The 25823-nt window shown below is 40.9% G+C and overlaps 1 protein-coding gene across 2 annotated transcripts in view; it reads left to right on the top strand.

The window, feature by feature from the left end:
• sox13 (SRY-box transcription factor 13) overlaps positions 1-20954 on the top strand; it is a 54350-nt gene extending 33396 nt beyond the window's left edge. The window contains exons 4-14 of one of the 2 annotated variants that reach the window (XM_028575892.1): positions 575-661; positions 2499-2671; positions 4197-4265; positions 5443-5554; positions 10281-10357; positions 11082-11241; positions 11750-11886; positions 14140-14218; positions 15859-16029; positions 17315-17531; positions 19865-20954. In XM_028575892.1, the coding sequence (XP_028431693.1) occupies positions 575-661; positions 2499-2671; positions 4197-4265; positions 5443-5554; positions 10281-10357; positions 11082-11241; positions 11750-11886; positions 14140-14218; positions 15859-16029; positions 17315-17531; positions 19865-20177 (1595 nt within the window). In that variant the 3' untranslated portion in view covers positions 20178-20954. Of the gene's footprint in view, positions 1-574; positions 662-2498; positions 2672-4196; positions 4266-5439; positions 5555-10280; positions 10358-11081; positions 11242-11749; positions 11887-14139; positions 14219-15858; positions 16030-17314; positions 17532-19864 lie in introns of both variants that reach the window. The other variant, XM_028575890.1, reaches the window with a different exon arrangement.
• The last annotated feature ends 4869 nt before the right edge of the window (positions 20955-25823 follow it).

Genomic DNA, 25823 nt, shown 5'->3' with positions numbered 1-25823 from the left:
CTCAGTAACATGAGCGACTGTAAACTGACTTGTATTTGGAGCTGCACTTTTTACTCGCTTATACAAACATCTATACAATGGTCTCACCAAACAGACTTTGACGACTCCATATCTTATGTCTTTAAGTGCACTACATTCTGCTGCTATTCAGCAATAAACAATGCAGTCTGCTGAAAATCGATGGGTAGATGTGACAGTTTGTCTAGCACAGCGAGGATGTTGTTGTCTATCACGTCGAGGAAAAGCTGCTCTCCGAGCTGCTCCTGAGACTTTGCACTCCTCGCCTTTCTTTGTTTTTTTTCTCAAATTTTCTCCACTAGCTGACCTTGGATTGTTCTCTGTCCAAATATCGATTCACTCAAACACTCAAAAACTTCTCCCAGAGGCACAAACAACCTCTGCCCTTCGGTACCTCAAAAGTCGTCTTCAATCAATGCCATTAGGAAGGCAGAGAAGAGGCTGAGAAAGTAGTTTGGTGTCAGATAGATTTTATTTGACAGAATATATTTTTCACGCCATCTGGTGCAGCCCTGTGCGTCTCTGCTGAGTACCTGTTGTTGTGTCCTGTTAACAGTAATGCCTACCATTGAGAAGCTGCTGAATGCTGACTGGAAGGAGAAACTTCTGGATAAAAGCACAGTGGGGGCAGGACAACTGAAAGGTCAGCTTTCAAACACTACCAACACCCTTAAACCATTTCTGTACCACTTACATACCATTATTTCCAACACATTACTAATCGATTGTGCACATATCTATTTTTTTATTTATTTATTTGCCATCATCTTTATCTGCTTTAACTGAAAAAAAAAATGGTATAACACTTGTTACACATTTCAAAAGATATCAGGCTGTGTGCAGTAAATTGGTACACCACTGCTTGGATAATTTAGCTGTCAAAATTGTTGGTTTCATCTGGTATTGTTTCTAAAATCAGGATAAGTTGGGACAAAAACATAGAGACAAACAAAAAGACACATTTTTAGAGAGAGAAGCAGGAGGACTTAACTTGCCAACTTCTATCTATCTATATATATCTATATATATATATATATATATATATATATATATATATATATATATATATATATATATATATATATATATATATATCTCATATCAGCAGGCGGCCGAGGTTCACTAGCTGATGTTCAGAGGGACCCAGCCAGTCCCGATCATGCCATCGTCCCGGTCCTAACTACACTTAGGTTTAATCTGTGGTTTTGCTTTGTTATCTCCGTGTTTATTCATCTCTAATATTTCACTCTGCTTGGTTGTTGCCCTTGCTTGAAGTTTTGGCAAGTGATGAAAAATACATAAATATAGTTTCCTTTGTTAGAACCACATAGCCCTGGTTGTTGTTTTAGTGAATGAAATCAAGGAGTGTTTCAACTCAGAAAATCTTATGTACTATGTATATAACAAGTACAATAAATACAAAAAAGTATGTAATTTTTTGAAACTGTAACCAGTATATAGTACATTAAGTAGAGGTTAGTCTATATCGCCGACGGATTGTTCAGGTGCCGCCGGAAATTCCGCCGGATGTCCCTCTTTTTATGCCGGATGTCTGTCTGTCTGACTGTCTGTCTATCTGTCTAACAGCTAGCTAGACTATCTGTCTGTCTGTCTGTCTGTCTGTCTATCTGTCTAACAGCTAGCTAGACTATCTGTCTGTCTGTCTGTCTGTCTGTCTGACCGTCTGTCTATCTGTCTAACAGCTAGCTAGACTATCTTTCTGTCTGTCTGTCTGTCTGTCTATCTGTCTAACAGCTAGCTAGACTATCTGTCTGTCTGTCTGTCTGTCTATCTGTCTAACAGCTAGCTAGACTATCTGTCTGTCTGTCTGTCTGTCTATCTGTCTAACAGCTAGCTAGAGTATCTGTCTGTCTGTCTGTCTGTCTGTCTGTCTGTCTATCTGTCTAACAGCTAGCTAGACTATCTGTCTGTCTGTCTATCTGTCTAACAGCTAGCTAGACTATCTGTCTGTCTGTCTATCTGTCTAACAGCTAGCTAGACTATCTGTCTGTCTGTCTATCTGTCTAACAGCTAGCTAGACTATCTGTCCAACCAGAGTTTTCTGTTGCACGACTAAAGCTACTTTTGAACGTCCACACGTTCCACCAGAACCAGTTCCTTCCTTCAAGACGGTTGTGATTAGTTTAAAGAAATATCAATAAACCAGAGCACGTTTTTCTCCATCCAGGAATGCTGTGTGGACTAGACAGACCTTCCTCTGCAGAGCTGTGGAGGATGGTCTGGCTAAGCGAGACTATGTAGAGGTCGAAAAAAGAGAAAAAAACTGTGGGGAATATCTGTCTCGTTAGCTACTTGAAATTGTGATTTGTTACACTGCTTATTACATTAAAAAAAAAAAATATATATATATATATATATATATATATATATATATATATATATATATATATATATATATGTATATGTATATATATATATGTGTGTGTATATGTATATATGACCCTGTGACCCTCCTTTAGGTACCCCAGAGGCTCTGGCGGAGAAGGAGCTCCAGTTGTTGATGATGATCAACCAGCTGAGTGGTCTGCGGGAGCAGCTACTAGGAGCCCACTCTGAGCAAAGGAACATGGCCGCCCTGCTGCTGGAGAAACAGCAGCAGCAGATGGAGCTGGCTCGACAACAGCAGGAACAGGTACCTCTCAGAGGAGCTTTGGTAAATTGGTGGCAAGCATCTACACCTTTCTGTTTTATCCCACCTGTGCATGTGTTATTGTATATTTAATTTTTTTCCCAATTTTTATTGTATATTCACAAATGAAAAGACAAAGACTCAAAAAGTTCAATCACATGTGTCTTAGGGGTGTGAACCTTCGCTGGTCTCACAATTCAATTTGATAACGACTATTCTGTCAACGATTCAAATCGATTCAATATCACGATGGGTGACCTCCTAAATATTATATTGCTACACACTGTTTTCCATTGAAAAATTCAAGCAGTCAGATATATATGATCTCCCCTTTTTATTGTATCTGCTCTTATAAAACACACTTCCTGAATGTAGCGGAGCCTAAACACAGCAGACAACAGACAAAAGGCAAAAACAAGATCATTAGGCAATAATCGATTATGGTCTGTCACTGCATCGATGCAGAAAGGTCTAGGTCCGTATCGCGATGCATCGATGTGATGATTCATGTCCTAATGTTTCTACCATCGTTCTCGTCAACACATACAAACAGGACGGAACTTCAAACTCCTTTCTGTCTGTTATCTTGATGACAACTAGAATGAGCCTTTCTGACCGGACGGACCCAGGAACTAAATCGGGAACCAAATCGGGAACTAAAAGCCCCTTCTGTACATTAATGTTTGTGTTTTGACTGTATATGAAGATGCATGAGGACTAGGCAAATTAGCGAGACAAAATGATAAGCAATTTTTGTTTGAGATTTCATTTTTTAACACACGACGAGACAACCACACAGAGTCATCGTGTTGTAGGCCAATTTAACTGTGAATTTGACAAAAAGATGTGTGATTTCATTGTGATTCATTCAATGTTTTTCAGCTTAACCCGTTCTCTGTTTTGAAATATTCTTCTACTAAGGCGTCTTAGTAATCTGTAATACATATCATCTCAATATACAATGTGTAGTAGTGTAGTAGTAATGCATGCAGGCATTTCTCAGTATATTTCAATTGTTATTTCTCTATCAATGTGGTATTTATTAATTTGTAGAATTTATGTTAAGTACATAAAGTATCAGAATCTGAATCTGAATACTTTATTGATCCCCTCAGGGAAATTGTTCAGTTGCAGTTGCTCACAGTCAGGTTCAATGTAGAAATAAGAGTAGGAAAAGAGATCGTTACTACATGTATAAAGCAATCTAGCTACAGTGGAAGAAATAAAAAAAGTTAAGTAGAAATTAAGAGAGATTAAGTTCAAAAGTAAGACTGGGGTGAGAAGATGATGTTGCTAAAACAATGGATTGTGCAAATGCTATTCTAGTCCAGTGTGAACATGAATAAATACAGTGTGAACATAAGTAGCAGCAGTGAATAAATAACCGATGTTGCACATGTAACGGACGTCTCTTCATGTAATTGGGATACAGGATACGATTCCTACATTCTGCAGTGAATTGCATTGTGCACTTGTGTCTGTATGCAGTCCGTGATGTGTGTGAGAATGAACATGTCTTGTGTCTCAGATCGCCAAGCAGCAGCAGCAGCTGATCCAGCAGCAGCACAAGATCAACCTGCTTCAGCAGCAGATCCAGGTCAGCTCCCCTCAGGACCTACACCACAGCCAGCAGCACTAGCATGGGATCATAATTACAAATGACAAGTTCTCAGGGTGCGATTTGTAAAAAGGTGTGGGGGGGGGGCATGTTTTTTGATCATGCACAATAAAAGAAAGCATGCAAGAATGAAATCTGCCTTCCTTTACCATGGCTATAGAGCCACTCGGCCGGCCATGCCAAAAATAGCACAACGTGGCGTCAACATAAAGACAGCGCTTTCAAGCCGGAGAGAGGAGGTCACTTCGCTGTGAAAACAAAATACCTTCACCGAGGAAACGCTCCTTCGTTCCTCGGGAGTGATTAAATCCAAACCAAGATCTTTTTCCTAAACTTAACGAGTCATTTTGGTGCCTAAATTTAACTGTCATTGCTGCATGATGCTAACTTTTTCTGGCGAAACTCCACCACCACGGCCCCTGAAAGCACCGTTATCTCTCGGTGCCTGTAGCCGGCACACAGTTACCTGTTGGCGGCTAAACAACTGCCGCTGGTAGCCGGCGTCCCAGAGCTCTGTAGCGGCTAAATACAACCAACAACTAGACTATAAACGTTACAGCGCTTTACTGAGTTTAAAATACTTCTATGTTAGGTATATAATATATGGTTTATTGGTGAAGTAGCATTGGTTACTTTGAGGGGGGGATACATTTAGTCCCTACCAGGGATAAAAATAATTCAGCAGAGGCAGGGACACGTAGACCAGAAAGGGGGAAATCCTACGCATCCCCCCCGACAAATCGCACCCTGGAATTTCTCATTGCAGATCAATTTCAATTCAATTCAATTTTATTTACAGTATCAAATCATAACAAGAGTTATCTCGAGACACTTTACAGATAGAGTAGGTCTAGACCACACTCTATAATTTACAAAGACCCAACAATTCCAACAATTACAGTAATTCCCTCAAGAGCAAGCAGTGCGACAGTGGCGAGGAAAAACTCCCTCTTGGGAAGAAACCTGGGACAGACCCAGGCTCTTGGTAGGCGGTGTCTGACGGGCCGGTTGGGGGTGTGATGAACAGTGGCGATAATAGTCACATTAATAATGGGACAGTGACTTCAAATGGTAGTCGAGATCAGAAATCTGTGTTTGAGACAAATGAGGCTAGAACTTTTATGTAAGGAGTATTTGTCCTGCCTTGTCCCAGCAGGTGAACATGCCCTACGTGATGATCCCGGCTTTCCACCACAACACTCAGTCCCTCTCCGTCACCTCTGACCCCCAGATGGCCCTGCCGCTGCAACCAATCCCCTGCAAGCCAGGTCAGTCATCAAAGCTAACAGGTTCCAGCCTTGAGAAGAGAAGAATTTGATAATGTGTTGGATTTTTATAGTTGCCAATTATACTGATCAAGGGTTTTTCAAGGAGACCGAGATGGTGCTATAACTAAGATCTTTATTCAAACAAAAGACCCAGAGTTTACTCTGCAGAGTAACCTGAATACATTATCAGAATGCATTTGTTTTTATGCATTTGGGAGGATGGACTCCCAAAGTACGTCATTTAACGTCTAACAGTTCCTCATAAGGCCGTTGTTAAATATTGCGATAACAATATGACTTCAGTCGGGACACTTTGTCAAAATAGATTAATTCATCTGCAATTTGTATTTGGCAGAATGGCTCTGGCACCTAACCCTAACCTTAACCCTAACCCCTAACCCTAACCATAACCAGTGCTGCCTGGAAGGAGCACAAAAAAACCCACTGATAAACTAAAAGGAGGAGCTGGGGTGGAGGTGGGCTGCAAGTGCTAGCAGAGATGCAGCAAGGTATGCTGGGAAAAGCAGTTTAAATAGAGCGCGCTATTTGGAAATCCAATCAAAAGAGGGAATCAGCTGAGCCATCAGCTGGTGTGCCGGCTGAGGACCTGTCAGCTATGAGCGGAGATAATAGCCCAGCTCGACTTAATAAATAATAAATAAATGGATATCAAAGGGAACTCAGTTCTGCATTTCTGCTGCTTTCAGTATTTTGTTACTACAAATTGTTTGTCAGATTTATAACAATTGAAATGAACAAATTGAACATTTAATTAAATATTATAGGCAAAACTAAAAAAGAACGACCGTTGCATTTCAAAGTCCAGTTTTTTACTGACACTTTCTTCCAACTAACAAAAAATCTCTGAGTGCCTTTCGCTATGTGTTTGTTGCGCCAGTTGATATCACGATGATGATTTAAAAAAAAAAAAATGTTGTACAGGCCTAGTTGGGACATGACACCATAAATCTATTGTTGTAATGGCAAAATGAAAAAAAGAATCTACTCAGAATCGATTCTCCATTCAAAACATTCCTCGATTAGAAAATGGGGTACAAGATTCAGGCTTTTACTCCAGGGCTCTGTGTGCTCATTCACGTGTCTTTACTCCACTAAATAGGACTATAAAAACACGACTAGCAGTTAAGCCAAATGGTCTCCATGGTTTTCATCCCAATGTAGTGCGCCAAATTTTCAGAAAATCGGCAAGAGAAAATGCAAATGAACGTGGCTGGGAATCCACCACTGTTATTCAAATATTAGGAGTTGGGTCCATCGAGATAAACTGTCAGTGGTGCTCATTCTTCAGTTGTGTGCCACTGCAACAAGATGACGTAATTACAAAAACAATCAAACCCCAAACAAACAAAAACTGTGGAAAATGTGATGGAAATATGTCATTTGTTTCATGGATGAATTTGAGGAAGGTTAGTCACCGATGGTTTTGTCTGTATCTTCAGTGGTCCGCTCGTTCGCTAACCCTTTATATCGGGGGTGTCAAACGCATTTTCACTAAGGGCCACACTGGAAATCTGCAACGGGCCAGATTTCGCCAGCGGACCTTGAGTTTGACACATGTGCTTTATATGAAGTCAACCGTCACATATGCATTTGATAAGGATATCAAACTTTATGACAGGTCCAAATTGTTTCACTTTACATGAGGTTAAGGAAAAATATTCATGACCCAAATGCTCTCATGACAGCCGATGTAAAAACCAACCTCTTAATGACCGGTTGATGTAATGTTAACATAAAGCTAAATAGTTTATGAAAGTTTGATAACTGTCATGACATATTTATGATGTTATGTTATCTAGCTAGTGTCTCTGCTAGTTTAAGACCGTCCAGCGCACACGTTGTTTAAACAGCAAATACACCTACGCCCATCTGTGGCCCATGGGTGTGCTGGTCTTACAGGGAGGTGTGTTCAAGTGCATCGCTGGTCTTACAGGGAGGTGTGTTCAGGTGCATTGCTGGTCTTACAGGGAGGTGTGTTCAGGTGCATTCTGGGAGTATTGCTATCTTGAGGCAGCGGGAAGTGATTGCGCCATTGACCAAAAAAAACCTGGTCTAAAGTCAATAACGCAGCATTTCATTGTTATTTTAACAGAGCATTAGTACAATGCTCCTAAGCTCGTGCACAGGACGCACACAGTCATGAACAGTTAAAATGACTCCTTCATGTTCATGACAGGTGTCATGTGATAATAAGGACTGTGTTGTGTCAGTCTTTTGCACACCCCTTCAAATAAAGTGTTTGAGCTCGTTCTTAGCTGCTAGGAGTGGCTGCTCCACTCGGCTAACATTAGTCTTCGTATTGACTTCACCTTCGTCTGGCTAAGTTAAATCCAAAATTCCCTCATATGCTCATCTTCTTTGACTATGAACAAGATGAACTCTTTACTCGGTCTAAGTGCTGCACTGTGCCCTTGCGATTGAGTTTCGCCTTTTTTGTTCCGTCAACATAACGTTATTAACCCGTGTAACCCGTTTTCAAAGTTTTTTTATATCAGAAATATGTGTTTCTTTCAACCAAATTGCCCCAAAATAACATGGATGCATGGATGTACGTTGTATGGAAGCCATTATAACATTCTTCGCAAGTAAAATGAACGATTACTTCATTTGTATTTATTATAGCTGACGCCTGGACGACCAGCTAGTCTTCCTGGGGTCCAAAACAACATTTAATCAGACAATATTAAAACCTTTCATGACAAATGAAAAGAAATAAAGAAATACAATAAATACAACAATATCTGCATATAGAACTAAATAACAAAAAAGTAAACAAAATTAAATAAAAACCCTAACAAACCAAGGAAATAGAGAAATATAATAAAGGTATAAAGTAATTTAAATTAGGTTCATTGACCATGAATTTTAAAAATGCGTTGGAAAAAACAAAAACTTTTTAAAAAGAGTCAAAAGCACCGAAAAAAGTTCATTTTCAATTTTGACCCAGAAGGACAGCAGGTTCGTGGCCTACGGGAGGACCATGCGAGGGTTAACAATGCTACATTATCAGTTTAGAAACATAGAATATAAGCATTATGATTGATAAAGGGCTCAGAAACGTTCTATATTGTATTCTATGTTTTAGAGTCTTTGTTATTGTCATTGTGATATTTGGATAAACCTCCAAGGTTTTCCTCCAGCAGGCCTTTACTGCTGGGACCATAGGGGGGGTGGTCAGTCCTTTCATACCCTATTCTTACATTACTTGTTGTGAAGACAGAATCAATATTACACATATCTGACAGTGACTGGGTGCATTCAAGGCCGGAAACTTTGTGCTTAAAAGTTGTTGTTGTGGCCGTCCATGCTGCAACGTACAAAATGTACAATATGGTAGATGGTAGCTTTCACACACGTAATGCACACACATAATGCTTGTACAGTTAGCAGGCCATCCAGGGTACAGCTCAGAAAGACGCAGCTTTGTGCAGTCTTGCCTTCACAAGTGGGTGACCTTGTCTTCTCTATCTTTTCAAACCATAGCCATTCATTTGCTTTCATGAAGTGTGTGTGTGTGTGTGTGTGTGTGTGTGTGTGTGTGTGTGTGTGTGTGTGTGTGTGTGTGTGTGTGTGTGTGTGTGTGTGTGTGTGTGTGTGTGTGTGTGTGTGTGTGTGTGTGTGTGTGTGTGTGTGTGTGTGTGTGTGTGTGTGTGTGTGTGTGTGTGTGTGTGTCCTAGTTAAAGGACTGAGGTCAGCTATAGCCAGAGATCTGAAAGACATGGACGCTATCACTAATGCTATGATAAAACACTCTTTATTCCAAAATGGGATTAACGGCTGTTACTTTAAAAAAAAAAAAAAAAAAAAGTATGTTCAATTGAATGACAACTAACATGTAAATGGTTCAAATTTGAAACATTAGACATTATTAAATGAATATTTTTTTCTGAATAAATACAAATGAAATATATTGAATATGGGACAGAGCCAGTTGTGTGACTCATTCATACCAAAGCAACAGCCAATCACATTGTCTCAATTGAAAGAATAGTAGTTTTGAAAAGTGGCATTATGAAATAAAAAAGTCATTAGGGAAAATAGCAAAAAGTAAAAATGACTTGTGAAAAGAAGCAGGAAATAACATTTCATACATTGAAAAAGGAAATAACATTTGAATCCATTAAAAACATGTATTTGCTTATTTATATAGTTGTTATGTTTTCTTTGGTAATGTCTTATTTCTTTGTTTAGTTTTGAACCCTTCCATAGTTACACCAATCACCCCCATGATGTGGCGGGAGATTAGTACAGTCTGATTGGCCACTTCCTGTTTTTAACACAGCTGATTTAGTCAAAGCACCTTGACAAGAACTCCCTTTAGAAGATAAGAAATACAATGTAGAGCAACTTATGATAAACATGATGAACTAGCAGTAATGACTGTACAAAGTTACAATTGACTAAATAGTCATAGTATAGAGTATATTACAAGAAACTAAAGTGAAACAATGTGGCATGCCATTTACTGTTGTATTGTGTTGTAAGTAAGAAAAGTCTACTTTTAGGGTGTAATCGACCAAGAAACTAGGGTGTGTTAGTGCAGGAGGGGCCCTGACATCATTTCACTTAGCTTACTCCCACTTCCTAACGGTTAGCTTTAGCGAGTGCTAACGGTCACCCATTGCAAATCTTCAATCAAAATCAGTGACAACGCAGGTATTTGAGTGTGTATGTTTTTCATACATTGATTTTACACCTTCCACAGCCGTGGACTATCACATGCAGCTGCTGCCCAACCCTCGGCCCCCCCCTGTCAAGAGGAGCAGCGGATCCTTCCGACAGGTACTATATTACTACGGTTTATGTATTGTCTGTCAGACATTTCATTCTTCATCTCAATGTATAGAACTCATTTCCCAAGTCAATTACATTCAAACATTTCTAATGCATACACCTACATTATATATCCAAAATGCAACAGTGACTTATGGCTTTGTTAGTGTACATTGTGTGTATCTAATATATAGGCCTACTGTATATTGTGTGTGTGTGTGTGTGTGTGTGTGTTAAAGAAAGTGATCCACTCCAGATTAAACACAGTGTGTACTTTTCTGACATTTGGGAGGCTGAAAAGCTTTTTGAACACACCACACCCTCTGTTCAAAGATTTAATGTGTGTGGTATAGGGGTGTGTGTGTGTGTGTGTGTGTGTGTGTGTGTGTGTGTGTGTGTGTGTGTGTGTGTGTGTGTGTGTGTGTGTGTGTGTGTGTGTGTGTGTGTGTGTGTGTGTGTAATTGTGCCTAGAGTGTATGCTTTGTGAACTGTATTTGCACGACTGGTTCTCAAGCAGAGATACATCATCACAGCTTAGATAAACAAAAGGTAATAAAGGCTGAGGTGAACACGAAGACAAAAGAGACGCTACAAAGGTGTGACGGATGCGCTCAGACATGCCAAATCTGCTGTGCATGGACCGGAATACATGCACATCCTTGCTGTTTGCTGTGACATCTTAATGTGTAAAAGTGGCCCCACCCTTGCTCATCAGCTCTCACTGTGTATTTAGGAAGCCAGTCAGCCCCTGAACCTGACCTCCAAGCCAAAGGGGCTGGAGCTGGGGAAAACACCAAGTCCACAGAACCTGGGATCCCTGGCGCTGCATGGGGCCTACAGGTCCAGAGATTTCCAGAGAGAAGTGTCCCACAGCCCGTCACGATCTGCCCTCAGTGAGTTACGCTGACAGTTGCACTGCTGTGCTAGAAAGTGGGAATTTCTGATCCCAAAAAAGGAGAAAAAAAACTGTTTGCATTCCCACGGCTCCTCTAAGATGTTTAAATCAAAGTTGTGGTATTAGACCCCCTCTGTGTTTTTGGTTGGTCACAGTAACAGGGTGTCCTTCAATTAAATTTGATTTAATTGGAAATGGGTGACATTGTCATATAGATAGATAATAGAAGCATTAACACCAATAGCCAATGTGTATTAGTCGACAAATAAGAGAGTGCAGCCTTCCAGAAACTCCAAGTCCAGAGAAGAAGACATATTACCACCCAGGCTGTTTGATTGACAGATGATTTCAGATCACAGTCACACCTCAGTAACAAGCACTTGGCAACTAAATGGGCAGTGGTTAAACTGAAAGCAGGAACTGTGTTGGTTATCACTTTTAATATGCTGAAGAAACAAAAAGAGGCTAGGTTTCTCCTCCTCTTTGACCCATGTTGTTGTCTTTAGGTTTCCTCGGAGACGGAGATGTAGTCACCCAGGCCATCCACGATGCCCAGCAGCTCCTGAGGGGCCACGGCACCGGAGATCGAGAGAGGGACAGGGACAAAGAGAGAGAGAGGGAGAGAGATGGTGGCGGAAAGATGGTGAGCTGGTGTCCAAACTGTACAGTCCACACAGGCCGTCCCAAGGTTTCAGAGCCCCTTTCAGACAGGCACCTCGTTATGTGAATACAGCATGTGTTGGCACATGTTGTCTCACGTCTGAAGATAAAGAATACATAAAAGTCACACCGGCAATCTCACTAGGTCTGACTATAACATTTCCATAACAACTCTAACACGGCACAAGTCTGAGTCAAATGCTATACGATTAGCTTAAGGCTACATCAGGAAGATAGCACATGTACAGAGGGAATGTAAATGCATGTTATTGCATATCTCTCTTTCCCTCTCAGTTACCTGAGCCTTCTCACATCTTCTTCTGTGCGGTTTTCACCTCTCTCTTTCTCTTCGTGTATATATATATATATATATATATATATTATATATATATTTTTTTTTTACTCTTTCACGCAAATATCAAAAATGTTTGAAATGAAATTTGTCTGAAGCGTTTAATACTAGCACATTTACTTATAACATGCAAACAAACATGCATCATAGGACCTTCCTACAAGGTCAACTCTAAAGATATTTTGGTTACACTTTACTTGAAGGTATCTACATAAGAGTGACATGACACAGTCATGAACACATGAAAACTAACCCTAACCATAACTCTAACTCTAACCATAACTTGTCATGACAAACCGAATGACACTTAATGACAGAAACGTTAAGTCATAAACGTTTACGACTTGTTTATAATGTTTATGACACATTCATGACCGTGTCATGTCACTCTTCTGTAGATACCTTCAAGTAAAGTGTAACCAAAATATCTCTAGAGTTGACCTTTCAGCCATTAAAACTTGAGAATTCTCATGGGGCATGGTATACATTTCCATGACGGACACCTGTGTCTGAATTACAGAAAGCCATTACTTTAATGGATAGGGGAAGCCAGCAAGAATCTGTATTTGATATCTGAAATTCTTACTTCCACATCCAACCACTCACAGAATTGAAAGCCTCTTGTGATGGTTCAGAAAAGGCCAGTTTATACACAAAGACATCTGTCAAACCTTAATGGAATTACCTGGAGTTTGTAATACAAATTCCCTCTTACTGGACAAACTGGATATGAGGAAACACTCAAAGTCAGTCTCGCTTTCTCTGAGTGACATCTAGGGGTCTAATCGGGGGTCGGAGTCAGGTTTAGGGTTACAGGGAGTCATGCTTCTCCTGAGGATTTAATATCCCAGCTGTAGCCTTCTGGAAAATGCTGGTAAGTAAACAGTGTATGAAAAAGACAAAGGAGTTATGTGTTTGTTGTTTCTATTATTAGTAATTGAAAAGGGGCTGCGTAGTCAGTATCCCCTGACAAACTGCTGTTATTCTTCTTTTCGCGGGTGCAGTCATGTGCTACAGTAAAAAAGTACAAAATCTTTCGATTGCACACATGACTTGACTAGTCAAATGTGAAGCAAAGTGGAAATTCTGCTTTCAGAAAATCTTGCATCTGTGTAGTTTTCGTTGGTTGTAAGTGCTATTAAAGCATTTCAACGTTATGTCTTTTGTCTGGAACCCGACGGTAAAAACCCAGGCTGTTATTTTTTGTTGATGGTCTTCTATTCTGGTCCTGGTTTTCATTCTTTGAGGTGGCTGAAGCTTTGGTTTCAGCCTCGTCCTGGAGCAACAGCTGCTGCAGCCTCACAATACCACAAAGGCCTCCGAGTGGCATTGAGTGAGCCACCTGCCCTCCCTCTTTGTCCACAGTAATACTGTACTCGGTGACTCTCCTCCATTATCCTGCTCCATCTCGCCTCTGCTGCTGCTTTAACACCAAGACCCGTGACTGACCTATTTTGGTATTACACTCCAACCGAACGGCGATAAATAATGTTTTACATCATGGGAATGGATGATAGATTCGCTGATGGTGTGATAGTTTGTGCAAATTCAGAGTTGGTACATTCCCGACTCTGCCTTTTCTCCTTCACCTCTCCTCCCTCGAACAATAAACACCATTCTTCCTCCTCCATAGCGTTGTAATTTCCTTCCTTTGCATTTACAGCTCTGCATTTAAACAGCAGCTGATATGATGAGCGTGCAGCTTCTTTGCCTTAAATAGCACTCTGTGAAACACATGCGGGCCTTGAACACACCCATTGCACATTGGGTCATCTTTTTACTGCAGTCGAAATTCAAATTGTCTCTTTGTGCTCGGGTGTGAATATTTGTGTGACTTAAGTGCGTGTCTGGCTTCATCTGTCTTTGTCTTTTCTTTGTCTTCAGGAGTATAAAGATTCTCCCCGCAGCGAGAGGATTTCTCACTGCGAGCGGGGGGAGGACCACCTCAGCAGTGACTCTGAGGGTAGGTGTCACTGGAGCAGCCGCTTTAATAATGTCAGGTGCCATTATACGGGTTAGGGGCAGCACATGAGCCTTTTAGCGCAGCACATAAGCCACATGAATGTTACTAAAATACTTAACTTAGATCTAATGATTGTAGTTGGGCTTCTTTAGCAACGTTTTGTCTATTTACACTTTTTGAGTGTCATTTATTAATTGTCCGCTCTAGCTTTTCCAACGTTATATGGTGATAATAATGACCCAAAGTGATGTGAAAAAGAGACGTAAAACAACCACAAAAAGCAAGACAAATTTATATGAACTGTGTCCTCTTATGAAAAGTACAACAGGAATTGTATTTTATCCTAAATACAAAAAATTAAATGAAAAATGAATAATTAGATTTTGAAAACAAATCCCACTTCAAAATAACTAAACAAAAATAAAATAAATTCTTTTCAAATAAATAAACGAAGGCCATGTCGTGATGTCATAAGTCAAACCTAGATTCCGCCTTAGGCCATTTCAAAATCACATCGCGAGTCATTGTTTTTTATGTCAACCGGTTGTAATCTTTAAACATTTATATTGACGCAGGGTTACATTCCTATTGAATAATTATGTCTTTAATAACAAGATGGCTGTGAAGGTTTTCAGTCATCCAGGTCATAGTCCTCCAAGGAAGGGTTCAAATCAAGGGCACCAGGACTTGGTTAAAGGGCGCTTCGAAGACGTTTGGTCTCTGATCCCAGAGACCTCTTCAGGTCTGATTGAAACTGTAGGGAAACCCAGCTGCTTTTTAAAGATAATGTTTTGGGCATTTGTAGGCCTTTATTGACAGGACAGCTGAATAAATGAAAGGGGAGAGAGAGGGGGGAATGACATGCAGCAAAGGGCCACAGGTCAGAGTTGAACCCGGGCCCGCTGCGTCAAGGACTAAACCTCTATATATGGGCACCCGCTCTACCGACTGAGCTAACCGGGCGCCCAGAAACCCAGCTGTTTAACCTGTATGGGCCAATCCTGGCTGTTGGAACGAAGCCTCCGGTGCCTCCAACGACGTCGTTACAGCAGCCAGGAGCACTAGCCAACGGAGCACTATCCATCGTTTGGACACTGACCCCCCCCAGAGGATAACTAGCTGGGCTTCCCTACAGGTTCAGTCCCTCTCGGATCAGAGACCAACACGTCTGTGACGCCCTTTATTTAACCAAGTCCATTTGCCATTGATTTGAACCCTTCCTTGGATGTTTGAAAACATCTTTATATTTCAAAGGCAGTATACTATACTAGTTATTATGAAAAAAAGAAATAACTGATATCACCCCCTTTGAATATTGAATTGACATTTACATATCCCAAACTACTTTCACTACCACCTCCACGTTCAGCAGACTATTATATCATCTTCTTGAAGTGTGTTAGAGCACACGTTTCCGGTACACACCCAGGATGGAGAATGTGGGTGGGGAAAGTGAATCATAACTGCATGATAAATAGGATGTCTGTGGGTGAAAAGAACTTTCCCTTCAACACGTAAAGGTTAAGAACCAGCAGAAGGTTAAAAACAAGAATACCAAGGAATTAAAAGAAGGAATGAGTAACATATTCCAAACCCAGCAGTTTGGTGTGCTCGTCTTACTGTAGCCCTCTTTGCTGTAGGTGCCCTGCCCATCTCGGTCCCAGGAAGCTACCCTGAGGCCCGGCCCCCTCCCTCCTCGGGCCACATCAAGAGACCAATGAATGCCTTCATGGTGTGGGCCAAGGACGAGCGCAGGAGGATCCTGCAGGCCTTCCCGGACATGCACAACTCCTCCATCAGCAAGATCCTGGGTGAGCCAAGCACTGGGTAGGGGTGGGGTCACTCGGAGCCTCTACTCTGAGACGCTGGCTGGCTCGGTGAGGGCAGGAACAGCCACCTGCTGGTCCCACAGACAAACAAACACAAACACACACACACACACACACACACACACACACACACACACACACACACACACACACACACACACACACACACACACACACACACACACACATACTGGTCTGAATCCCTTTCCTTGGACCAAACATGTACATCCCATTTTATTGTGGAGAGCTTGTTGTTGGGAGCAACCACCTTCACACGGACACACACAGACATGCAGACGTGGATACAAACATGCATGCAAATAACGCACAGTCATGTAAACCATTGATGTACTTAATACACATTAAATACATAATTTGATTAATAAGATGCTACTTAAAGTGGCTATTTGTAACTTTCAGTTTGTGTTCATTTTAGCAGCCGCTTGGTGTTTTTACCACAGCTGCTGTCGTAAAGGTCTTTTCTTCATGGTGCTGTATTACCGAGTTAGCGTTACGGGTCATTTAGTCGTGATGAATGTTTTGCTCAGACAGAAAATCGTTCATTAACAATGACTTTTACGACGTACTTTACACAAGTACAGGGGGACAAACCCCGCATTCACTCTCATTTTGGAACAAGCTTTGTCCACTAGCCGGTTCACCCCGCTATATTTGCGTTTGGTCCAGCATTCTCGTAGCTTTCTCTTGGATGCATGGGCGCTACACACCCAGCACCCAAAGGCTGACACCCAGAAATGTCCCAAACATAAATAATAAAAAGATACAGGCAGAGGACAGGGTCTCTGTGATTGAGAGTAATTACTTTTGAATGAGTCTACACATTGTTTTTTATGGGGAAAATCCTGCATAGTATACGGTTTTTTTAAAAGGCATCTACTGACATTGATATTTTTGACAATGTTTTGTGAGATTATGCTTTGGCATTTTGCCTTTATTGGACAGTTAGGATGGACAGGAAACAATGTGGAGAAATGTTCCAGGATGGACTCAAATTGATGCCACTAGGAAACCAATAAAATTGAACAAATATTATATGACGACTAAGATCAGATTTAAATTCAATTTACAAAAGACCAAAGCTATTCCAAACACTCCTAATAAGCTAACTCTAAGCTAAATGAAGCTCTAAATCATGCTCTCTTCCCTCCCTGACTTGCTGCTAGAAGACTTCTCTGAATGAACTCCTCTCCATCGTGCATTAACTCTCTCCCTCATCGTCCTTGTGCCGATGTGTCTTTGTCTTCAGGCTCCAGGTGGAAGGGCATGTCCAACCAGGAGAAGCAGCCTTACTATGAAGAGCAAGCGAGGCTGAGCAGGCAGCATCTGGAGCGCTACCCTGACTACAAGTACAAACCTCGGCCCAAACGGACCTGCATCGTGGAGGGACGGAGGCTGAGGGTAGGCGAGTACAAGGCCATGATGAAGAACCGCCGGCAGGAGCAGAGAGCGACCTACACACATAGGTAGGAACCAAAGACCAACTGTGTGATAATGCGAGAGACTTTGTCCCTGGCAGACAACACTAACACTTTGCTCTATTGACAAGAATTTTCTCTGCACCTCCAAATGTTGTATACAGCTCCTGCAGCTCCCAAAGCTCTTCTTTTATTCTTGAAGAAACAAACAAAAGTGGAGTATTGATGGAGTACCGGGCTGTTTTTTTCTGTTTGTCCTCGACCATGAATAGCATCCCTCGCCATTATTCCCTCAAACTCCTGCAAATAGTGAAGCTGGAGTAGTTGGAGGTTGGAACTGTTAACAGCGGTTGGTTTTTGAGTGTTTTTCTCTTTTAGTGATGTTTTTCTTTGCCTCACAAAAATACTCACCACATCTTTTCTTGAGAAACATGAAAGGTCAATATGAAGAATTTGACAATGACCTTAGATTTAATTTCTGATCACCTGATTCTAACCCGTTTTCTTCAGAGTTACTGGGATATTTTCAAGACACAATCCCCTCAATGCTACTTGCTACAGAAACTCTGGACCATAGAAATAAAATGGAGAGAAAGGCCATTGAACTGTTTCCCGTAGTAATGTGATTGGTACACAACAAAAGGGCGATTGTTAGTTGTCATAGTAAGGCCGTAAACTGTGTCACAGCTCGATGGCGTGAGAGCGCATATGGGAGAGTGGCCCGACGCAGATGGGGAGATGTTCTCGGAGTTGCAGGGAGTGAGGACAGACAGTTAGACCCAGCGACAGTGGGTCAGTGGACTGCTAACGTTAGACCCAGCCGCTGTTCAGCTCATTCTCTGTAACCGATGCAGCTGAAAGCACGGCAGAACCAGCAAGCCAGCCAGCTGGTGTTAGTTGGCTAACGTTAGCTTGCTACCTCTACCTTACCGTTACCCTCACCACATTGTTCGCAGAAAACGAGCCAAATAAAGCCGTCACTCGTGGCGATAGCAGTGTGCGTTGTGTGGCTGAAGTTAATCGGACTCATTTAGCAGCTGGCTGTCGGCCTCGTAACGTGACTACTCCGCTGCAGAACCTCAGCTCCCGTGACTTGCCAGAAGTTGGCTTATTATCGGAAGTTTATACGTTAATAGCAATGGTACACATGAAAACGACTGCTTTTCTGACCATTCTGCTACGTTGATTTGAATGGAAATAGCCTTTCTATCCATTTTATTTCTATGCTCTGGATTCTCCCAGGTAGTGTAACGATCAACTAGATTTATGTTAAGACCCCCAGTTTGAATTATTTGGTAAAATCATGTTTTGTCCGTCAGTTTGGCATAGCTGACGGGTGTAAACACTACAATACCCATGAGCCTCGGCCACCATTGCTATGGAGAAAAGGCCAGTGGTGCGAATTTTTTTGTTTGTTTTTTAACAAAACACGGTGCCATAGTTACTGAATTTATCCAAAATTGACCCAGAATCCCAGAGAGGATGATTTTAAGCAGCAGATTGTGTTTGTGTTGTTTTCTCAACACCTGCTCTCAGTAACCCAACTGGAAGCTCAGCCATTTGGACTCGCAGAAATGCTTCACCTAACCTTGTCTTTAGGAAAATAAAGGATTTGATTTCATAAATTAAAATACAGTACATACAAATGTACATACTTGGGCATACTGTACAGTACTAAAATGAATCAGGAGATCATAATAAAGTCACAGCGGAAAACGTGTTTCCGTTGCGGTTCTGAAGTCTATAGGAGGCAGACAGGAAACGGAGATGACATTCATATGCTACTAATACTAATATCCCCTTTTTACACTGATGCACCTAATGAAAACATAAAAACATCATTACTATACAGTCATAGACATAAGAAAAAACCATACAATCAGAAAGCACACCAAAGCTTAGCGGTGTCCAGAGAAGGATCTTTCACTATACTAACTTACTCCGCATGCTTTCTTTTTTAGCGGTTATGTAAAACTTTCCAGAGGATGGGCGGACTTGATTTCATTTGGGATTTTATCCCCCTCCTCCAGACATGGGACTTTACTTTCTAGTTTGGGTTGTTCCAGGTTCGATACACTAGCCCTCATATTCAGGCCATGAGAGTCCCAAACATACTCAAAACATACCGGAACTGGTATCAAAGTCAAAGTATAGGTATCGGTACCGGTATCGAATCATTTACAACGATACCCAGTTCTATCCATAAATACTTTAATAAAGGTTCAGAATAACCAGTGTGTACTATACATAATCCTCACCACCTCCATCATATGAAAAGTATATATGTCTCTGAAAATCAGCCAACTGATGTATCAGTAGAAACACATGAAGTTGATTCATCTACAGTCTGATTGTACGCGTGTCACTTCCTGTCTTTTCAGTCAAACAGAACCCCAGCAGATCCACTACCCCCACAGCGATGGCCAGTACCCAGGCGGTGCCGCCGGCTCGGTCTCGGTGTCGACCATGCCCTTTCACCACGCGTTACTGGAGCACTACCTGCCGCAGGTCCCCCCCGCGCTGTGTCGAGCCGAGGGCCAGGCTACGCCTACTTCCCTGCCCAGGGAGCGAGAGAGGGAGCGAGAGAGGGAGCGAGAGAGGGAGCGAGAGAGGGAACGCCCTCCCTACAGCGAAGGAGAGGAAAGCGACGGGGGAGAGAGGAGTGAGGGAGAACTGGTGCTCCTGACAGACTGAAAGGGGAGTGGGAGAGGGGAAAAAAGGAAAATGGAGGTGAGAGGGAAGGATAGCCGAGGAGGAAGGGGGGATCTTTGTTGATTGACAGTCAGAGAAGAAAGAATGGAGGACGAACAGGGGAAACGGGAGGGATGGAGTTGTCTCCGAATGAGAAAATTGCCCCTCTGTTAGGCAAAAGTGAAGAAGAGATGTGGTGAGAAAACGCCATAGTTACTCCCTTGTAAATTAGTTGTTTTCAGTGAAACCTTACACACACACACACACACACACACACACACACACACACACACACACACACAAAGGCACGCTCTTATCTTAGTCATAGACATGTCATCAGCTGCTTTGTTTTATTACAGAAGCCATGTTGAAATTAATATGTAGCCTATTATCGTTTTATGATGGGAAGAAAACAAGAGGCCCCTTATGCCTCTCGTTTTCTTCCCACGTTGACTTTTGGCAAACAAAATGCACCACAGACATTACATTCATCGGAGGGAAGTTTAATAGGAGCCATGTTTCCACCTGTTGGACAGCTGAGTGAGCGTCGGGCCAGAGAGCAGCTGTCTGTTCTCAGTGGGCCAGTCCCGCCCCCTGCTGGGGAAGGCTGGTTATTACTAAATCAGAACACCCAGAGCTCCTGTCTGCTAATCTTCCACTAACACTTGATTAGTGTTGAGAACACCGACACGTATTGCTACGCAGGCTGTGGCTAATCCAGTGCATGTAACCATTTAGGTGGGGGCTCAGTCTGGATGGTGTGACACCTGGTATTTGGCAAGTTTTTTTTTTTTTTTTTTTTTTTTAACAAGTGTTTTTATTGTTTTAGAGAAGATACAATGCACAAAATTCAAGGCAAAATTACAATGTCAATTATAGCAAAGTATCTTTCCGTTAACCCCATCCCACCCACAACAAAACCCTTAGGCCGAGGAAAAAAAAAAGATAATAAATAATAAAGATAAATATAAAAAAAAAAAAAAAAAAAAAAAAAAAAAAAACATTATCACTCATGGTAACAAATAGTATTATCACTATGCTTTACAATTCTCATCAGTTACTAAGAGGGGAGTGCAGTAAGTCCTTCAAAGTAAGCCAGTAGAGGGCGTATTTGGCAAGTTTTAACCCTCCAATTCAAATTTGATCTTAAAAGTGTTCGAGAGTTAGAATAAGAGAGATGGAAGGTGTATTTCAGCGATGTAGTGTTGCACTTCCATAAAGATGGAGGGCTGAGCTGTCCTGATTCGTAGTTCTCCCCAGTACGGTTCAAGCTCCAAAAACACTGGCTCCTACTTTTCCCATAGTGCAACTTCACACTGTGTTACATAAGACCCTTCCCTTCCTGGTAAATGCCCATGTTGTTATAAACGTCATACCCCCATTTTTTAACTCAGGATTTATTGTATAGATTTGTAGTTGCAAATCTCAACCAGCGATAACCCCCGATGAGGTCCGGGAGACATTAGACAGTTGGTGGTGTTGTAAAGACTAATGAAATAAATTAGAATCCCATCACAGCAGCACTTTGGAACATTGTCCCCTTACGATGATTTAAATCAGTCTCTCTGAAAGCCCAATCATGGCAGGTGTCAGTCATTGCTTCACGTACATTTAGTGGCTCGAAAGAGAATTGAGCAGAATTTAGTTTGTCACCATCGATGAAGTACATGTTCCAGTTAAGGCAAGGCAAGTGGATTTGTATAGCCCATTTCATTACACAAAGGTACTTTAAAGTGCTTTTACATAATGCATTTAAAAAACAAACAGCCTAAAATCATTACGATGCTGAGTAAAAGGATAGAAACCCATTAAAATAACGTCTAAAGAGGTCACTGTAATGGTTTACAATCAGACTGCCAATGAAATTGTGTGAAGAAGTTGCATTCCAGATAATGTAGAGTACAATAAATACCAATCTGACCCCCCTGTTCCTTGCCGGCTGAGCTGTGCTGTATATGCTGTATTTGTGTGTCTGTCAGTTCCCTCTCCATAGCATGGGGGGGTTGACCTCAGCCTCACCTATTTTTTATACCTCTGTGTTTGCTTCTTTGAGTGTTAATTGATTGTTGTGTTGAGCACCTGCTATCTGTGATTTTTGTTGTTGCTGCTTTTGAGATGCTCCTGTGACAAAATATCCACATACAACACCTTCATATATATATATATATATATATATATATATATATATATATATATATATCCACATACAACACCTCATATATATATATATATATATATATATATATATATATATATATATATATATATATATATATATATATATATATATATATATATATATATATATATTCCAAGATGTTGACATTCTGATTCTCGAATTTCCTGAAGCTGCACTGGAATTAGTTTCATATATGAATACTGTAGCAATTTTTGTTTTGCAATTGTCCTCATATATAGAATTAAGGTGAAGTTCCATCTGAATAGGCTTCTTATTTCATTTTTTATTTTCCTGGTCCACAGACATCTAACAGAGAAATAAATCAGTCCCAAAACAAAAGGTCAATTAATGGTTATGAGCAAAGTGAAAGAAATAGAAATAGAACCAAATGTTTTTAGGTCAACTTAATGAGAACGCAGAAACCAAAATGATCCATAAGTACATTGTTGGCTATGGTGCTCCACACTAACAATGTAGTTTGCTGAGTAATATTAGACATCCATCTTAGCACTTAGCATACACCATGTTCTTTGATAGTAAGGCTGTGTTCACTGATGGTTGAAGCTAACATATGCGGATTGTTTTAGAAGTAAGCCAAAAACTTGTGTTGTAAAGTCATACGAGCTTGTAAAAGTAATATTTGTGTGCTGTTAGCAGTGTGGACAGACATGTTGATTTGACTTCATGCTGCCAAATGTGTAAACTAATGAAAACACCCCCAACTTTTCAAGTAGGACAATGACCTTTCTTGTGGGAAATTTGAAATTCAGCGCCTTAGTTCCAATAATCAAATGGTAAACTTGATGCAAATGATGCTACAGTTTTGCATATACCATCTTAAGTGACTGCATGTTCCAAAACGATGAGTTAATCTACAAGTTTAAAAGCTGAGTAATATTAAATGATCTGTAGCTTAATGTTATAAATTGTTCCAGTTTAAACTTAATGCAAGACACAATAAGTGTTGATGACTGGCTAGCTAGGAGCTAATGCTTTACTGCTTTCCATTCCAGTGAAGGTGGTGTTGGAGTTGTGGAGACTGTGTGCATCCCAAAATCACTGCTCAGCAGATAAATAATGAGGTTGCATCAAATAGAATAGTGCCAGAAATGTAGCTCTGTATGCTTAGCTTTAGCCTGTAGCACTTCTGAGCACATGGATAGTTTTGGTGTCTTTGTTCTCAAAACTCAATAAGCACATTGACCAATAGGAACATTTGACAAACAAAAACAAAAAAAAAAGCTGACTCCACGGTAAGCTATAGCTGCAAGAATGACAAATCAAAATGGCGGGAAAAGACCCATTTCAGACCTCATCCTAACCAATCAGGGTCAGGGCTGTGGAAAGATGGCGGAGATATGAGAGGAAAATGTTGATCTTATTTTAGTGGATACATGCTGAGTCGTTACCCCTGCTGATGTAAATATAGAAAGAGACTTTATTTTGTTTATAAGAGCCTGTGTAATTTAAAGGTGTACGTTTCTCTATGTTTTCAGAGTTTTGTTTTTTTTTTTTTCTTGAAAGACAATAAATTGGTTGTGCTAACTGTGGTTGGTATGATTTTTGTTTTTAACATTAGTGTGTGTGTGTGTGTGTGTGTGTGTGTGTGTGTGTGTGTGTGTGTGTGTGTGTGTGTGTGTGTGTGTGTGTGTGTGTGTGTGTGTGTGTGTGTGTGTGAGACAGGGTTGTGTGAATCTCTCTCCTACAGACCTGGGTTCAGTTGGTTCAGCAATTACTTTGCTCCATAATTCAGGTCTCCCAGAGGTCATTCCCATGGTAACACACACCACCTCAGCTCTTTATATTAATTAATACGTCATAATACGTCATTAATATGTCATATCACGGGGTTGGGGCCAACTTCCTTTTCTTATTCCCGTAACCTTTAAACAATTCCCTTTTGTGCCGTATAAGGCCTAAACTATTTTGATGACTTAAGCTTAACCTGTGCATCAAGAGGTCACCCGGAGTACTTTTAACCACTTCTTCTATTGGACTGCACACAGCTCTTTTGCAACTAGCACATACACACATACTCTTAATAAAATCTTCCTACAATCAGCACAACAGTGGATTCTTCCATGTTGTATTTTCCCCCATTAGCAATTAATGTAAACTGATCAATCACATTGGAAAAGTCTTAGTAAAGTAAATCAAAATTCACTCTTAAAGCGATACTTTGAAAAGTGGATATCTTAACATGTCATGCACAGCTGTAACTAATAACACGTATTATAGCTGCACTTAACAGACATTCCAGGTTAGTGGGCTTTTTCCACAGCAGACATTTTGACTTGTCGTAGTAGGAAACGCACAGGTGTTCCTAACAGCACTAACAATGGCTCCGCTCTATTCAAGTGTTCCAGTGACAGTGAGCCAGCATATACACAATACCTCCAACCTGAAATAAAGGCAGCTAAATGGAATACAGCCGTCATTCATTTCATTACTTACACTTGTGCTTTTCCAACTGTGTGTGCGCAAACTAGGGATGCACCGATATTGGATGAATGGCCGATACCAGTCTCATGTTGCCAGACCTATCTCCACAGTGCTGTGTCAGTGCTGTCAGTGGAGTATGGTCTGGCTACACAGTTACCTATTCTGGGATAGGGGAAAAACTCTGGCTTGTTTGTATTTCTTTAAGCCAATCACGGCCGTCCTGGGAGGTGCTAAGCCCCAATAGTGGACACAGCGAGGATGTCCATCCTGAGCAACATGAGACCGATGCTGACTCAAATAGTTGGATCAGGTATCTGTCAATTCTTCTTCATTATTGATTTCTTCAGTTGTAATGATAAATATCAATTCAGTTCACTTATAAGCCTGATGTTGCCTTACACATAAAGAATGATCCCACTTCTGAACAGTGAGGCATACAGCTTATCAATTAAAGACTGGTATCGGATCGGTACTTAGTATCGGACGAAACAAAAAGCCCAGGTATAGGTATCATTACATTCATGGCACAAACATCTGGTCAAATTTCAGCTTGTCCAATACAAATGGTGTAGTTTTTACATTACATGTCATTTAGCTGAGGCTTTTATTGAAAGTGACTTCCAATTAAGTGCTTTCAACCCTGAAGGTGCAAACTCCAGACAACCAGTAGGAAGTGTAAGTACATTAGCTTTAAATAGGTAATGCTACAAAGAGCCACATGAAAGTGCAGCTTCAAGAAATATATATGTCAAGTTGTGTATGGAAATAGCAGGTACACTCCTCCGGATGAGGAAGAAAGCCTGGGTGGTAAAGGGCTGGAAGTAGGGGTGTGACGAGACGCTTACTCCACAAGACGAGACACATCACGAGATTGGGTTCACGAGAACGAGACGATACGAGATTTTAAATTTTTTTTTAAAGAAATCCTCAATGATGAAATATATGAATGGAAAATAGTTTTTTTATTCAACTGAAAAATCACAAAATGTAAAACAATTTAGGTGCCTTTTGAAATCAACTATTAATGA

This window comes from Perca flavescens, chromosome 4 (genome assembly GCF_004354835.1).
Source record: "Perca flavescens isolate YP-PL-M2 chromosome 4, PFLA_1.0, whole genome shotgun sequence".
NCBI lineage: Eukaryota > Metazoa > Chordata > Actinopteri > Perciformes > Percidae > Perca > Perca flavescens.
Note: the sequence above shows the minus strand (reverse complement) of the source record. Positions and strands in the feature narration are given on the sequence as shown.